The sequence below is a fragment of the Seriola dumerili genome, unplaced genomic scaffold (genome assembly GCF_002260705.1).
Source record: "Seriola dumerili isolate Sdu_G_001 unplaced genomic scaffold, Sdu_1.0 BDQW01000236.1, whole genome shotgun sequence".
Classification (NCBI taxonomy): Eukaryota; Metazoa; Chordata; class Actinopteri; order Carangiformes; family Carangidae; genus Seriola; species Seriola dumerili.
Genome location: NW_019174491.1, coordinates 288271 through 302197, shown reverse-complemented (window position 1 = coordinate 302197; position 13927 = coordinate 288271). Strand labels below are relative to the sequence as shown.

Here is a 13927-nt window from a genome sequence, read left to right as displayed (position 1 = left end):
AGTCTGTACACTGCGGTTGTGATATCTTATCTATAGTCAGAATGTCCCATTGACAGCCTGTGACTCTGCCAATAGTCAATATGATTGGTGGTGTTGGTGATGGTGGTGATGGTGGTGGTGGTGGTGGTGGTGGTGTGGTGGTGGTGGTGGTGGGGTGGTGGGGTGGGGAGGGTGTCAGAGTTCAGGCACAGAAAAGAGAGGGAAGAACAAACAAACTGCAGTAGCTTCTGTTTCCTGGGGAAAGATTACAGCGACGCTCTGATCACAACATTTCCTCTCTGAACACTGGACCTGACTAATCTCTGGACACACAGCTTCCTCTGTGTGTGTGTGTGTGTGTGTGTGTGTGTGTGTGTGTGTGTGTGTGTGTGTGTGTGTGTTGAATAACAGTCATCTGAGCTCAGAGACGGAAAATATGATTTCATGATTGTGAAAAAACACACACTCAGGTTTTTCCACAGGGGTTCCCAAAGTGGGGTCCAAACATTAACAAACACATACACACACATACACACACACACACACACACACACACACACACACACACACACACACACACACACACACACACACACACACACACACAGGGAAACAGATTGTCAGTCATTTATTCAGAGGTGTGTTTCAGTCACAACACGAAAAGTTCACTTTAGTTCAGGCTGACAGAATTCTGTGTGTGTCAGCGTGTAACTATGTGTGTCAGTGTGTTATTGTGTGTCAGTGTGTTACTGTGTGTGTTGTTGTCTGTCAGTGTGTTATTGTGTGTGTCAGTGTTACTGTGTGTCAGTATGTTATTGTGTGTGTTGTGTGTCAGTGTGTTATTGTGTGTGTCATTGTGTTACTGTGTGTCAGTGTGTGTCAGCATGTTACTGTGTGTCAGTGTGTGTCAGTATGTTATTGTGTGTGTCAGTGTGTTACTGTGTTTGTTGTTGTGTGTCAGTGTGTTACTGTGTGTCAGTGTGTGTCAGTGAGTTACTGTGTGTCAGTGTGTGTCAGTGTGTTACTGTGTGTCAGTGTGTGTCATTGTGTTACTGTGTGTCAGTGTGTGTCAGTGTGTTATCGTGTGTCAGTGTGTTACTGTGTTTGTTGTTGTGTGTCAGTGTGTTGTTGTGTGTCAGTGTGTGTCAGCATGTTACTGTGTGTCAGTGTGTGTCAGTATGTTACTGTGTGTCAGTGTGTTGTTGTGTGTGTTCTTGTGTGTCAGTGTGTTATTGTGTGTGTCAGTGTGTTTCTGTGTTTGTTGTTGTGTGTCAGTGTGTTATTGTGTGTGTCAGTGTGTGTCAGTGTGTTATTGTGTGTGTGAGTGTGTTACTGTGTGTCAGTGTGTTACTGTGTGTCAGTGTGTGTCAGTGTGTTACTGTGTGTCAGTGTGTGTGAGTGTGTGTCAGTGTGTTACTGTGTATCAGTGTGTGTCAGTGTGTTACTGTGAATCAGTGTGTGAGTGTGTGTCATTGTGTTACTGTGTCAGTGTGTGTGAGTGTGTGTCAGTGTGTTACTGTGAATCAGTGTGTGAGTGTGTGTCATTGTGTTACTGTGTCAGTGTGTGTGAGTGTGTTACTGTGTGTGAGTGTGTGTCAGTGTGTTACTGTGTCAGTGTGTGTGAGTGTGTGTCAATGTGTTACTGTGTATCAGTGTGTGTGTGTGTTACTGTGTGTCAATGTGTGTGAGTGTGTGTGTGTCAGTGTGTGAGTGTGTGTCAGCGTGTGTGAGTGTGTTACTGTGTGTGAGTGTGTGTCAGTGTGTTACTGTGTATCAGTGTGTGTGTGTTACTGTGTGTCAATGTGTGTGAGTGTGTGTGTGTCAGTGTGTGAGTGTGTGTCAGCGTGTGTGAGTGTGTTACTGTGTGTGAGTGTGTGTGAGTGTGTTACTGTGTGTGTGGTTGTGCGTACATGTGTTTCCTATTTAAACTGACCTCATTCCTCAGACAGGGGCTGGATGACATCACCGACTCTCTGCTGTCGATGGATCAAACTTTCACATTAATGCTCACGCAGCAAAAAAATAAAAGTCCCCCGACGGCTGTAAGATAAACAATTTGAAGCCATGAACTTTTATTTTGGCGAGCAGATGCAAAGCTCTTCAGCAGGAAACGGCGAGAGACAGTTGAGGTGTGACTCTACAGCCAGATGAAATTCTGGTTTCTGATGTCGGTGCTCAAAGTACATTAAACTGCTGGTAACCATGGCAACGGAACTGTTGATTCATGTCATGTTACTTGAACAAAGACGAGATTCAGACTGAAATATCTCAGCAGCTACTGACTAACTGTGAAGTCTAGTTCTGCTTCAGCCACACGCACACACACACGCACACACACACGCACACACACACACACACGCACACACACACACACGCACACACACACACACACACACACACACAACACACACACACACACACACACACACACAGAACACACACACACATATGAAACAACAGAACAAGAAGCTCATTCAGTGACTGACGGGATAACCTGTCTTCCCTCTGTCCCTCAGACTCTAAAGCCATCGTGGACGGGAACCTGAAGCTGATCCTGGGTCTGATCTGGACCCTGATCCTCCACTACTCCATCTCCATGCCCATGTGGGAGGACGAGGACGACGAAGACGCCAAGAAACTGACGCCGAAGCAGCGTCTGCTGGGCTGGATCCAGAACAAGGTGCCCCAGCTCCCCATCACCAACTTCCACCGAGACTGGAGGGACGGCAAGGCGCTGGGAGCGCTGGTGGACAACTGTGCCCCGGGTAAGGACATGGACTTTGATAGATCACACTTAATAATCAATAATCAGTTATCATAATCAAGCCATATCACACTGAGGTCGTGTTGTTCTGCTGTGATTGGGTCGTAGGTTCGATGGTGCAGGAGCTTTTATACTCAGTTCCACCTGCAACATATTGTTCAATAAACAACTACAGCTGTTTGTTCATTTCTTCACTTATACAATACAATAACACAACCTGGGCCGCACCTGGTCCTGACCTGGTCCTGATCCAGGTCAGGTCCAGGTCCAGGTCAGGTCCTCACAGAGACAGATCCCCCCCCCCTCCATGTTTCCAGCTCAGGTCAGTTGAGTTTAATCCTCTTATCAGCTTTATGACGAGTGTCAGTGTCGATGCTTCATGTGTTCACAGGAAACTCTTCGCTGCTTCACTGAAGGTAAAAACTTCAGTCTGTAGGTTCTCAGTGTGGGGGGGTCGGAGGTCAGAGGTCAGGATCAGACTGTGGATGTTTCTGTTCTGATGAGTGAAGATGTGATGAAGACGTATTTTCTTAAAACAAGTGGAAAATCTCGACATGTTTCAGAATAAGAGCATCGCTGCACCAGAATCAAGGAACGAAAACTTTATCGAAAAGATTCTTAAAACAAGACAAAGCATGTTCTTCCTTCCACTGCAGTTACCATAGGAACCAGGTCACCTGTCACACCTGTGGTCTTTATGACTGACTGTGTCTCTGTGCTGCCTTCAGGTCTGTGTCCAGACTGGGAAACATGGGATCCCAGTCAGCCAGTGGAGAACGCCAGAGAGGCCATGCAGCAGGCTGACGACTGGCTCGGGGTGCCACAGGTAACACTCACCTGTCTGCACACACACACACACACACACACACACACACTGAACCACCATCTGAATCAGGTCTGTTACTGTTTATGGTTTATTGGAGTTCATGAGTTTGTCACATCAACACAGCTTCAAACATGTGACAATCATTTATAGAAAAATGTTAGATATTTAATAAAAACCTCAAAATGTTCTGTGTGTGTGTGTGTGTGTGTGTGTGTGTGTGTATGTGTGTGTGTGTGTGTGTGTGTGTGTGTGTGTGATGTTGGAGGTCTGAGCAGTCAAACAGATGTTTACACAGCTGATGAGAACAGCAGAGTTTCTGGGAGACTTCATTAGCTCTGATGGATTTGGTCTCACAGCTGGATGAAGGTCCAGATGTTTGTTCCTGGTCCTGGTCTGAGTCTCAGAGCTCAGCATCAGTTTGTCTGGAGTGACTCTGATTCAGGGACGGTGTCCACTAAAGGACAAATCTCACTTCAGTTCCTCATGTATGAGATGAAGCTCCTATATATTATATATAAACTTCTTCTTCTTCTTCAGGTGATTGCTCCGGAGGAGATCGTCGACCCCAACGTGGACGAGCACTCTGTGATGACCTACCTGTCCCAGTTCCCCAAGGCCAAACTGAAGCCTGGCGCCCCTCTGAGGGCAAAGACGCTGCACCCGAAGAGGGCCAAAGCCTACGGACCAGGTAGGAACCAGACTCCACTCACAAACTGTCTCCATGTGTCCGGCTGGGACGGTCCTGCTGAGAGACTCCTCCCCTCTGCTGGGCAGGTGTGACAGGAAGTGACATCACCTGTGGGCTCCTCCACAGTTGTAAATACACTGAGCTGCTTCCTTGTCTCTCTCTCAGGTATCGAACCTCGAGGGAACGTGGTTCTGAAACCTGCTGAGTTTCTGGTGGAGACGGTGGAGGCCGGACTGGGTGAGGTTCTGGTCTACGTGGAGGATCCGGAGGGACACACAGAGGAGGTGGGAACACTCATGATCTGTGTTTAATGTCTGATTGCTGGTTATTTATGTCATGTTTTTGTCTCGTTAAAAGAAAAAGATGAGTAAGTTAAATGGCTCTTCTCCGTGTGTCGATCAGGCCCGAGTCATCCCCAACAACGACAAGAACAGAACCTACTCGGTGGTCTACCTGCCGAAGGTGGAGGGGCTTCACAAGGTCAGAGAACTCACTGTAGAGTAAAGGGTTCAACATAAAGTCCAGCTGGTAGCTTCCCCAGCTTTCAGCTGCAGCTCATGGTCTTCTCAAGAGAACGCAGCTGGTTCAGGTTTAACCAATGAACTTCAGTGTGGAGGCTTGGTCATGTGACATCAGCCTGTAGAGCTGAGACAATTTCAATGAAAACATTAATCAATACTTTGATTAGTTATAATAATTATATATATATTAGTTACATTAGTTACATTAGTTATATTAGTTACATTAGTTATATTAGTTACATTAGTTACAAGTACTTCCATCTTCTGATGTCAGAGACCCTGACACATCTGTGTCCTCTCCCCCAGGTGAAGGTGCTGTTTGCTGGGCAGGACATCGACAGAAGTCCCTTCATGGTCAACGTCTCCAAGGCGATGGGCGACCCGAGCAGAGTTCAGGCCCGCGGGCCGGGACTGCAGCAGATGGGGAACATGGCCAACAAGCCAACGTACTTTGATATTTACACTGCAGGTAGAGAGAAACTCATCTTTACTAAACCTGTCACTGAACCCTGAACTCATCACGACTGAACCCTGAACTCATCAGGACTGGACCCTGAACTCATCACGACTGAACCCTGAACTCATCACGACTGAACCCTGAACTGATCAGGACTGGACCCTGAACTGATCAGGACTGGACCCTGAACCCATCACGACTGGACCCTAAACTCATCACGACTGGACCCTAAACTCATCACGACTGGACCCTGAACCCATCACGACTGGACTGGACTGTTATGATGATGTCATGTTTGAACTGAGTTAACTTCCTCTGAGAGATAATAAAGGACAGGCTCAGTCTGTATAAACAGCCTGTTGTCCTTCTGTCCGTCCTCCAGGGGCGGGGGCTGGAGACGTGGGCGTCATCATTGTGGATTCAAACGGTCGCAGGGACACAGTGGAAATTGTCCTGGAGAACAAAGGGGACAGTATTTTCCGCTGCACCTATGTCCCCGTCCTGGAGGGACCTCACACCGTGTACGTGACCTTTGCTGGGCAACAGATTCCCAGAAGCCCCTTCACTGTTCACATCTCTGAGGGTGAGTTTGACACGTCCACGTCCTCCATGATGGACACATCCAGGTCTGAGCCTCTGGTCCTTTAAGAAAGATTTTAACCTCTTCATTTCCAGGTGATTTTAAAAGAAACTTTGATATGTTCAGTTTTTACTCTGTTCATCATCTAATGAAATCAACATCATGAACTTTGTGACCCCCCCCCCAGCATTGATCTCTAATCAGAGTGACCTCCACATCGAACTCTGACTCATTCAAGAACTAAAGTTCCTGAAGCTCAGTCTGGGTCCAGGTCTGGGTTCAGTCTGGGTTCAGGTCTGGGTTCAGTCTGGGTCCAGGTCTGGGTCCAGATCTGGTTCCAGGTGTGGTTCAGGTCTGGGGGACAGTCGCTGCTTGCTCCTCAGGTGTTACTGGCTGAAGCTGTGCTCTCATGGTTTTGGGCTGGGGTGTTCGACTGTCTCGGGCGCTGCGGCGGTCAGCCGGCAGAGGTGTGGACGGTTTAACGGACAAGGACTTGGACCTGGATTATCTTGTGTCAGACGATGTGGATCAGACTTCAGACCAGACTGTCTTTGAGCTGCGACTTGATTCAGGACTTCAGGTTCTCGTCTTGACTTGGGTCTAGACTCAGAATTTGACTTGGTACGAGTCTTTGACTTGGGAGATCCAGTCCTCACTTGTACCTGGACTGAGGACCGGACTTGGGACTTGTCTGTTGCTGTGTGAGTTGTGTCTGGAATCTTAATTGGACCTGGGACTTGGATTTCTTGGGCCAGTCTTGATTTGGGACTTGGCTCAAGCTGTGACTTGGGACTTGACCTGGACCTTGTCAACAGTATTTGGTGTTGGGTCTTGACTTGGGGACTGCCGATCTTGGGACTTGTCTGAACTGGACCCTGGACTTGTCTGTCTTGATCTGGGACTTGTGTTTGTCAGTTTGGGACTTGACCTAGGAACTCTTGACTTCCTGAACCCGTCGTGGTTCTGCCTCTGCCTGCTGGTCTGGCGTCCTTGCAGTCTGGAGGTCCGGTGGTCTGGAGGTCTGGAGGTCTGGAGGTCTGGAGGTCTGGAGGTCTCTGTCCTCTCTCTATATGTAAAACTGTATCATCACTGTTGTTCCCTCCTTCAGTTTCACAGAGTGTCCCACCTCCCGGGTCTCCGGTGCAGATTATACCTCAGTCTGCACGCACCCCCCCCTCAGACAAGACACGGAGAGCCCCCCCTCCAACACCGCCCAAACCCAGGCGACCAAGTTAGTACAGGCCGGGGGGGCGAGGGTGTGACTGGAGCCTGCCTGCGCTAGCCTGGTTTCCCTCCACCTCAACTCAAAACCATCCCTGCCTCGACCCCCCCCACCCCTCTCTGTGGGGGGGTCCAGTTCTCCAGCATGTGCAGCACCTGCTTGGTCCTCAGCAGCTTTATCCTCCTGCAGCCCAGAGCTGAGTGTGTGGAGCTGAACCCTCTCTGGATGTGTCAGGTCCAGACTCAGACTGGATCTGGATCAGTTCTGGTTCCTGAGCAGGTTTTTAGATCCAGTGACGCCGTGTTTAAATTCCGATCAGAACAGTTTTTATTCATTCGACTTCTTTCTACTTGAACTTGTACTTGTATTTGTAGCTACGTAGCTTATCATAATAAGCTCACTATAATCAAATCTAATTAGTGATGTCATCCAGAGAGGGCGTGTCTGAGTGTGTGTGTGTGTGTGTTGGGTCACGTCAGGTCGACATGTTAAAGCAGCAGACGATTGAATTAGTTTTTTATTGTTGATATGAAACATGAACTTTCAGGTTTTATTCTCTTTAATCATTTAATTCAAGTAACAACTAATGAGTGAAAATAACGTTTAACTAGAACTACACCTCCACCAGGACCAGACAGTCCAGGTCCAGGTCCAGGTCCAGGTCCAGGTCCAGGTCCAGGTCCAGGACCAGGACCAGGACCAGGACCAGGACCAGGACCAGGACTAGATCCAGGTCCAGGTCCAGGTCCAGGACAGACATGAGCTCCTTGGCAGAGGAAACAAAGACCTTAGAAAAACTATTATTATTAACAGTAACTATAATTAATAATGATAATTTAAACTTAATTGTGACTCTGGATGAGAGTGAATGTGTCCAGATGATTGTCCTCTTCTTCTTCTTCTTCTTCTTCTTCATCATCATCATCACCTGCTTCAGCTTCCTTCCTCTCTCTCTCTCTCTCTCTCTCTCTCTCTCTCTCTCTCTCTCTCTCTCACTCTGTGTCATCATGTGATCTGACAAACACCTGGAACACTTTCCGTTTACCTGTGGTTCAAAGCCATCTACAGCTGATCTACGACACGTTTCACTTCCTGGTTCTGATTCTTCTTCTCCTGCTGAAGTCGTGACCCTGCAGCTCTTCTTCTCTGGTTTCATGGCGTCTTCATCTTTGCTGCTTTTTCCCTTCCAGCCTCTGCTTCTCTCAGCGCTGATCAGCTGACTAACAAACAGACGTGTGTGTGTTGATCTCTGTTTAATTGACACTGATGGTTTTTCTGTCACGTGACGATGTTCAGGTAAATCTGGATTTACTCTGAGGATTAGTTCAGGATTAAATCTTTTAATCTGGTTTATGTCTAGTTTAGTGAATACAGGTGTTTATTCTATATTTGGACCCAGTTTACAACGACTCCTATTTCTTTAGTATTTCTGAAGTGTTTTTAAACGTCACTTCCATTTCAACAAACCTTTTTTTTTCTAATTTTAGGCTCCATTTACATTTGAATAAATCTCCAGTTTCTATACTTTTGTAACTGAAGAACATTTATTAGGACGTCAGAGATACTGATTATGGCCTCAATATTGTCAGTTAATCAATTTTTTTTATCACATTCAAGAATGTTTTAGAATTTTTGTGGCACAATAGTAAAATGTCAACGTTTAATTTGATTTAATGAAAGTAAATTTTTTGACTTTTAAAGTTCAAAGTTATTAAATCTAGAAATATAATTAACAAGCTGTAATTTGTTTGGTTGTTAAAACACTGAAGAGTAAAGTTAAAAAATCTTAAACACTTTTATATGAAAAAAGTTGTTGCCCCGCCCACTCTGTGATTCTATTGGTCGTCTCAATAGACCAATCGTGTTCCATGATGTCATAAAGATAAAGCCTGAGTCTGGAAAGGTGTTAGATTTAGGAGTCTGTGAGTGTTTAGTTTCATCATGATCCCAGTCTAACCAGTGTCCTGGTCTCCCTCTAACTGGCCCCACAGCCTGTAACCCCAACGCCTGCCGAGCGTCGGGCCGAGGTCTGCAGCCCAAGGGTCTGAGGGTGAAGGAAGTGGCAGATTTTAAAGTTTACACTAAAGGAGCTGGAAGTGGAGAACTCAAAGTCACCGTGAAGGGACCAAGTGAGACGCCATGACATCTGACACATGACCTCATGACCTCTGGCATGATTTCTCTTTGATCTGTCGGTCTCTCTGAGCGTCACTGACTGTGGACGATGTTTTCATGTTGACTCCAGAAGGCCTGGAGGAGCCAGTGAAGGTCCTGGAGATGGAGAACGGCGTGTTTGAGTGCAACTATTACCCTATCCTGACCGGGAAGTACGTTGTCAGCGTCACGTGGGGAGGACACAGCATCCCACGCAGGTGATACTTCAGCTGGTCTGATTGTCTTCATCATGTTTTCACCTGAACCACAAACTGTGACGTTAAACTCTGTAGATTTTTAGCTAATATCTGTTTTGTGTTGTTTGTGGTATTGTCTTTGGTAATTATTAATTACATTACACATGTAAAAGCCCAACTAGAGACAGGAGTGGAGAATTAACCACAGCTATAAACCCTCTGTGAAACACATCAGTTTCATCCATGACATTACCAGAAACTAAAACAGTTGATCCAAACAGGAAACTATGAGTTTTATGTTAGTTAAAGCAGAGTTCGTAGTTTACAGTCAGTGATGTCATATAAACAGGATTATAAGGAGCCCAGCATGGAGCCCTGAGGTTCTCAGATACGTGATCTGTTGCTTTACATGGAGCACAGTAACGTGACTTACTTGTCTGGACTTTTTGAAAAGATTAGGATGAGATCTCATGTAACTTTTTTTCACATCTGTCATTGTTTCAAACGTCTGGTTTTGTGTGAAATATTCAGGTGGTAGTTTCATACGTAACAAAGGAAAACAGTGGATGTTTGTATTTGAGGAGATGGAAACAGTCAGTGTTTATTTTGGATTGAAAATTGACTGAATAGATTCATTAATGAATTGAAATTACTGTGTATTATTTCCAGATGTGTTTATAATTAATGATATCTTTAAGAAGATTTTTATTACTGATGCCATAATGTTTGTAAAGCTTCTCTGCTTTAGTGGAATAATAGAAACTGTCTCTCTTTATCTTTAGTCCTTATGTTCACACTCACGTCAGTTAAATCTTTATTTGGTGTCATAATGTATTTTTATCACATTTCATTTCAGTCCTTCTGTCTGGGATTATGATGACGTGTGTGTTTGTGTTTTCAGTCCGTTTGAAGTACAGGTGAGCGAGGAAGCAGGGCCTCAGAAGGTGAGGGCCTGGGGTCCGGGTCTGGAGACCGGTATGGTGGGGAAGAGTGCTGACTTTGTGGTGGAGGCCATCGGGACGGAGGTGGGAACACTCGGTACGTAACAACAACATAATGAAAACACAGATATATTTTTCATAATTCTACAGATTTCACACTCAGAATTTAACGATGAATGAAAGTAAAGATACTTTTTGTTGTGTCACAGTGAAGTCATCCTTCTTTTATAACACCAAACCTGTGTGTGTTGTTTCCAGTTTCATAGAGTTATTAGAGTTAGAGATAGAGCAGAGTGTCATCAGCATATTGTGGTACGCGATCGCAAAGAAACAGACTTGACATTATAAGTTTATAATCTGTTATCTAATTGTCTACCTGGTCATGTATCTTAATGCATATTTAAATACATAACTAAACACTCTGATTGCTGTTTATATAAACACATCTGAATTTATATTTAAATCGCTGAAAATTTGTATTTCTGCTAATATATCTTTTTATTTCTTTTATTTTTCTGTTCTCAGGTGTCTCTTGTAAATGAGATGTTGATCTTAAGGTGACTTCCTGATGAAATAAAGTAAAAATGAAAATGAAAAAAAGAAAAATTTTGGACAGGAAACAGGAGGTGTTGGCCTGTTTTTTTACATACTGTATATTCATGATCTCAGAGGGATGAATCCTAATGAACATTCTGCTAGTGCCACCATCAGGTCAAAACTTCTTGTACACATTAATATGTAATGTGCAGATTACTGTAATGTTTATTGATCACGTTCCTGCTCCCCAGAGGATGAACAGTTTATACCAGCTCCACCCTCAGAACAATCATGGATATAAAACCAGGTGTTCCAGCTGTTTGATTGAACATGTTGTGCTCAGGTTTCTCCATCGAGGGCCCGTCGCAGGCGAAGATCGAGTGTGATGATAAAGGCGATGGGTCATGTGACGTTCGATACTGGCCGACTGAACCAGGCGACTACGCCGTCCACGTCATCTGTGACGATGAGGACATCAAGGACAGTCCCTTCATGGCCCACATCCTCCCCACAGCCAACGATGTCTTCCCAGAGAAGGTCAGACCACCACCTGCCCGAGGTTAAAATGATTCATATGAATCTCATTGTGAAATGTGATGTGTTGAATGTTCCCGCCTCCTCAGGTGAAGTGTTATGGTCCCGGTCTGGAGCCTCTGGGCTGCATCGTCAACAAACCTGCTGATTTCACCATTGACACCCACGGAGCCGGCAGAGGAGAGTTGAAGCTCTACGCTCAGGTGAGATGATCCTCTGATCAGATACCTGCTCATCTCTGTGACAACGGCAGCTCACTGACTCTGTGTTTGTGTTCCCAGGATGCCGAGGGTTTCCCCATCGACATCCAGATCACTGACAATGGAGATAGCACCTTCTTCTGTGTTTACATTCCCACCAAGCCCATCAAACACACTATCATCGTCACCTGGGGAGAAGTCAACGTCCCCAACAGCCCCTTCAGGGTACAACATTGACGCTCATTCAGCATCCACTCATTCAAGTCACTGAAGCAGAAAATCCACCTGCTGCTGTAAAGCTGCAGGAGGAGAACTGAGTTTATTCAATTTAACAATATAATTTCACAGATACACAAAGTCGACATCATCAACATAGAAATGTAAATAAAAATTACTGTTTATTTGGCCATTTAGTGACAGATAAAAACAGAATGACAGAGGACCCAGGATTGAACCCTGAGGTTCTCCAGAGGATCAGATGATGTGGAAATGTTCCTCTATTCATTGTTTTTGTATATTTTTGATGATGCTTTTAATTCATTTTCATTTTAGAAAAGGTAAAGAGATGAAGTCAAGATACAGAAAACATACAATAGAAGTGAAATAGTAATAACGTTTATTTATATAGTGTAGAGAACAAAATCAGCTGAATCACATAAAACACAAAAACAACCAGACGTTCTATTCTATATAATAAATATAGTAAATTAGTGTTAAACCAACTTTTAGTATATTATTTTTTAATAAATAATTTAGTTGTATAAATAGATGTTTGTACTGCCTATGTAAATATATACACAAACATATTATGTATGTTGATATGTATATATAAAAATGGCTGCCATTCGTAGGTAGTTACATTTCAATTTATGCAGCTGATTCAAGTTCCTGAATGTGTGTTACCTGTGTGTGTGTTACCTTTGTGTGTCTGTGTGTGTTGTGGCTCAGGTGACTATAGGAGAGGGCAGCCATCCAGAGAACGTGAAGGTTTATGGTCCAGGTGTGGAGAAGACGGGACTGAAGGCCAACGAGCCCACGTACTTCACGGTGGACTGCAGCGAGGCCGGACAGGGTCAGACCTGGTCCCAGATCATACCTGTGTCATGTCTTTTATCCTGTTCATGTTGATATTACTTCACTTTTTCATTTGCTTTACTGATGATATTAACGTTCAGCCTAAAAAGTGCAGAAATATGTGACAGATAAAGTTGATTGAATATTGATTTGACCTGCAGGTGACGTCAGCATCGGGATCAAATGTGCTCCAGGTGTGGTCGGACCTGCGGAGGCCGACATCGACTTCGACATCATCAAGAACGACAACGACACGTTCACAGTGAAGTACACGCCTCCAGGTCCAGGCCAGTACACCATCATGGTGCTGTTCGCTGATCAGGTGAGAGACAGGTGAATGACTGATGAAAACACGCTCAGGTGAAACCAGACATTCAAATAACCTCTCACCTTTAATGTTGGAACAGGAAATTCCCATCAGCCCCTTCAGAATAAAGGTGGATCCTTCCCATGATGCAGCTAAAGTCAGAGCAGAGGGACCTGGACTTAACAAGACAGGTGAGCTGGTTCACACTGACACTCAGACACAAACTGTGATGATGATGATGATGATGATGATGATGAATATTAATGCATAAAGTCTTAAGACTAATGACAGGAAGTGAGGGTTGTCTGATGTAGAGCTGCACCAACACTGAGCTTCTGCTGTTCAAGGTTTTAAAAACGTTTGACGTTAATTTGTCTCATTAATTAATTCGAATGATCTGTAACAGGAAGTAGAAACACAATAGAAACAGTAAAAAAGTCACTTCCTGTCTGAGCTGTGATCAGTGTTGATGACTGTTTATTGTTAGGAACCAAAACAAAATCCTACATGGCAACAAACCTGGTTCTGATCCCAGTTCTGGTTCTGATACTGGTTCTGGTTCTGGTTCTGGTTCTGATTCTGATCTTGATCCTGATCCTGATCCTGATACTGGTTCTGGTTCTGGTTCTGATCTTGGTTCTGATACTGGTTCTGGTTCTGATACTGGTTCTGGTTCTGGTTTTGATCCTGGTTCTGGTTCTGGTTCTGATACTGGTTCTGATCCTGGTTCTGGTTCTGGTTCTGATACTGGTTCTGGTTCTGGTTCTGGTACTGGTTCTGATACTGGTTCTGATCCTGGTTCTGGTTCTGATCCTGGTTCTGGTTCTGGTTCTGGTTCTGGTTCTGATACTGGTTCTGATCCTGGTTCTGGTTCTGGTTCTGGTTCTGGTTCTGGTTCTGATACTGGTTCTGGTTCTGGTTCTGGTTCTGGTTCTGATACTGGTTC

At 44.8% G+C, this 13927-nt stretch overlaps 1 protein-coding gene across 2 annotated transcripts in view; it reads left to right on the top strand.

Moving 5' to 3' along the window:
- Positions 1–13927, top strand: part of LOC111229481 (filamin-C-like) — a 45269-nt gene that overhangs the window by 10650 nt on the left and 20692 nt on the right. Inside the window, exons 2-18 of one of the 2 annotated variants that reach the window (XM_022755813.1) lie at positions 2496–2744; positions 3472–3569; positions 4107–4257; positions 4423–4541; positions 4660–4737; positions 5085–5247; positions 5618–5818; positions 6924–7046; positions 9029–9166; positions 9283–9409; positions 10290–10426; positions 11210–11403; positions 11490–11603; positions 11682–11825; positions 12549–12672; positions 12836–12996; positions 13082–13172. In XM_022755813.1, coding sequence (XP_022611534.1) covers positions 2496–2744; positions 3472–3569; positions 4107–4257; positions 4423–4541; positions 4660–4737; positions 5085–5247; positions 5618–5818; positions 6924–7046; positions 9029–9166; positions 9283–9409; positions 10290–10426; positions 11210–11403; positions 11490–11603; positions 11682–11825; positions 12549–12672; positions 12836–12996; positions 13082–13172 — 2412 coding nt within the window. The remainder of the gene's footprint in view (positions 1–2495; positions 2745–3471; positions 3570–4106; positions 4258–4422; positions 4542–4659; positions 4738–5084; positions 5248–5617; positions 5819–6923; positions 7047–9028; positions 9167–9282; positions 9410–10289; positions 10427–11209; positions 11404–11489; positions 11604–11681; positions 11826–12548; positions 12673–12835; positions 12997–13081; positions 13173–13927) is intronic. The other variant, XM_022755814.1, reaches the window with a different exon arrangement.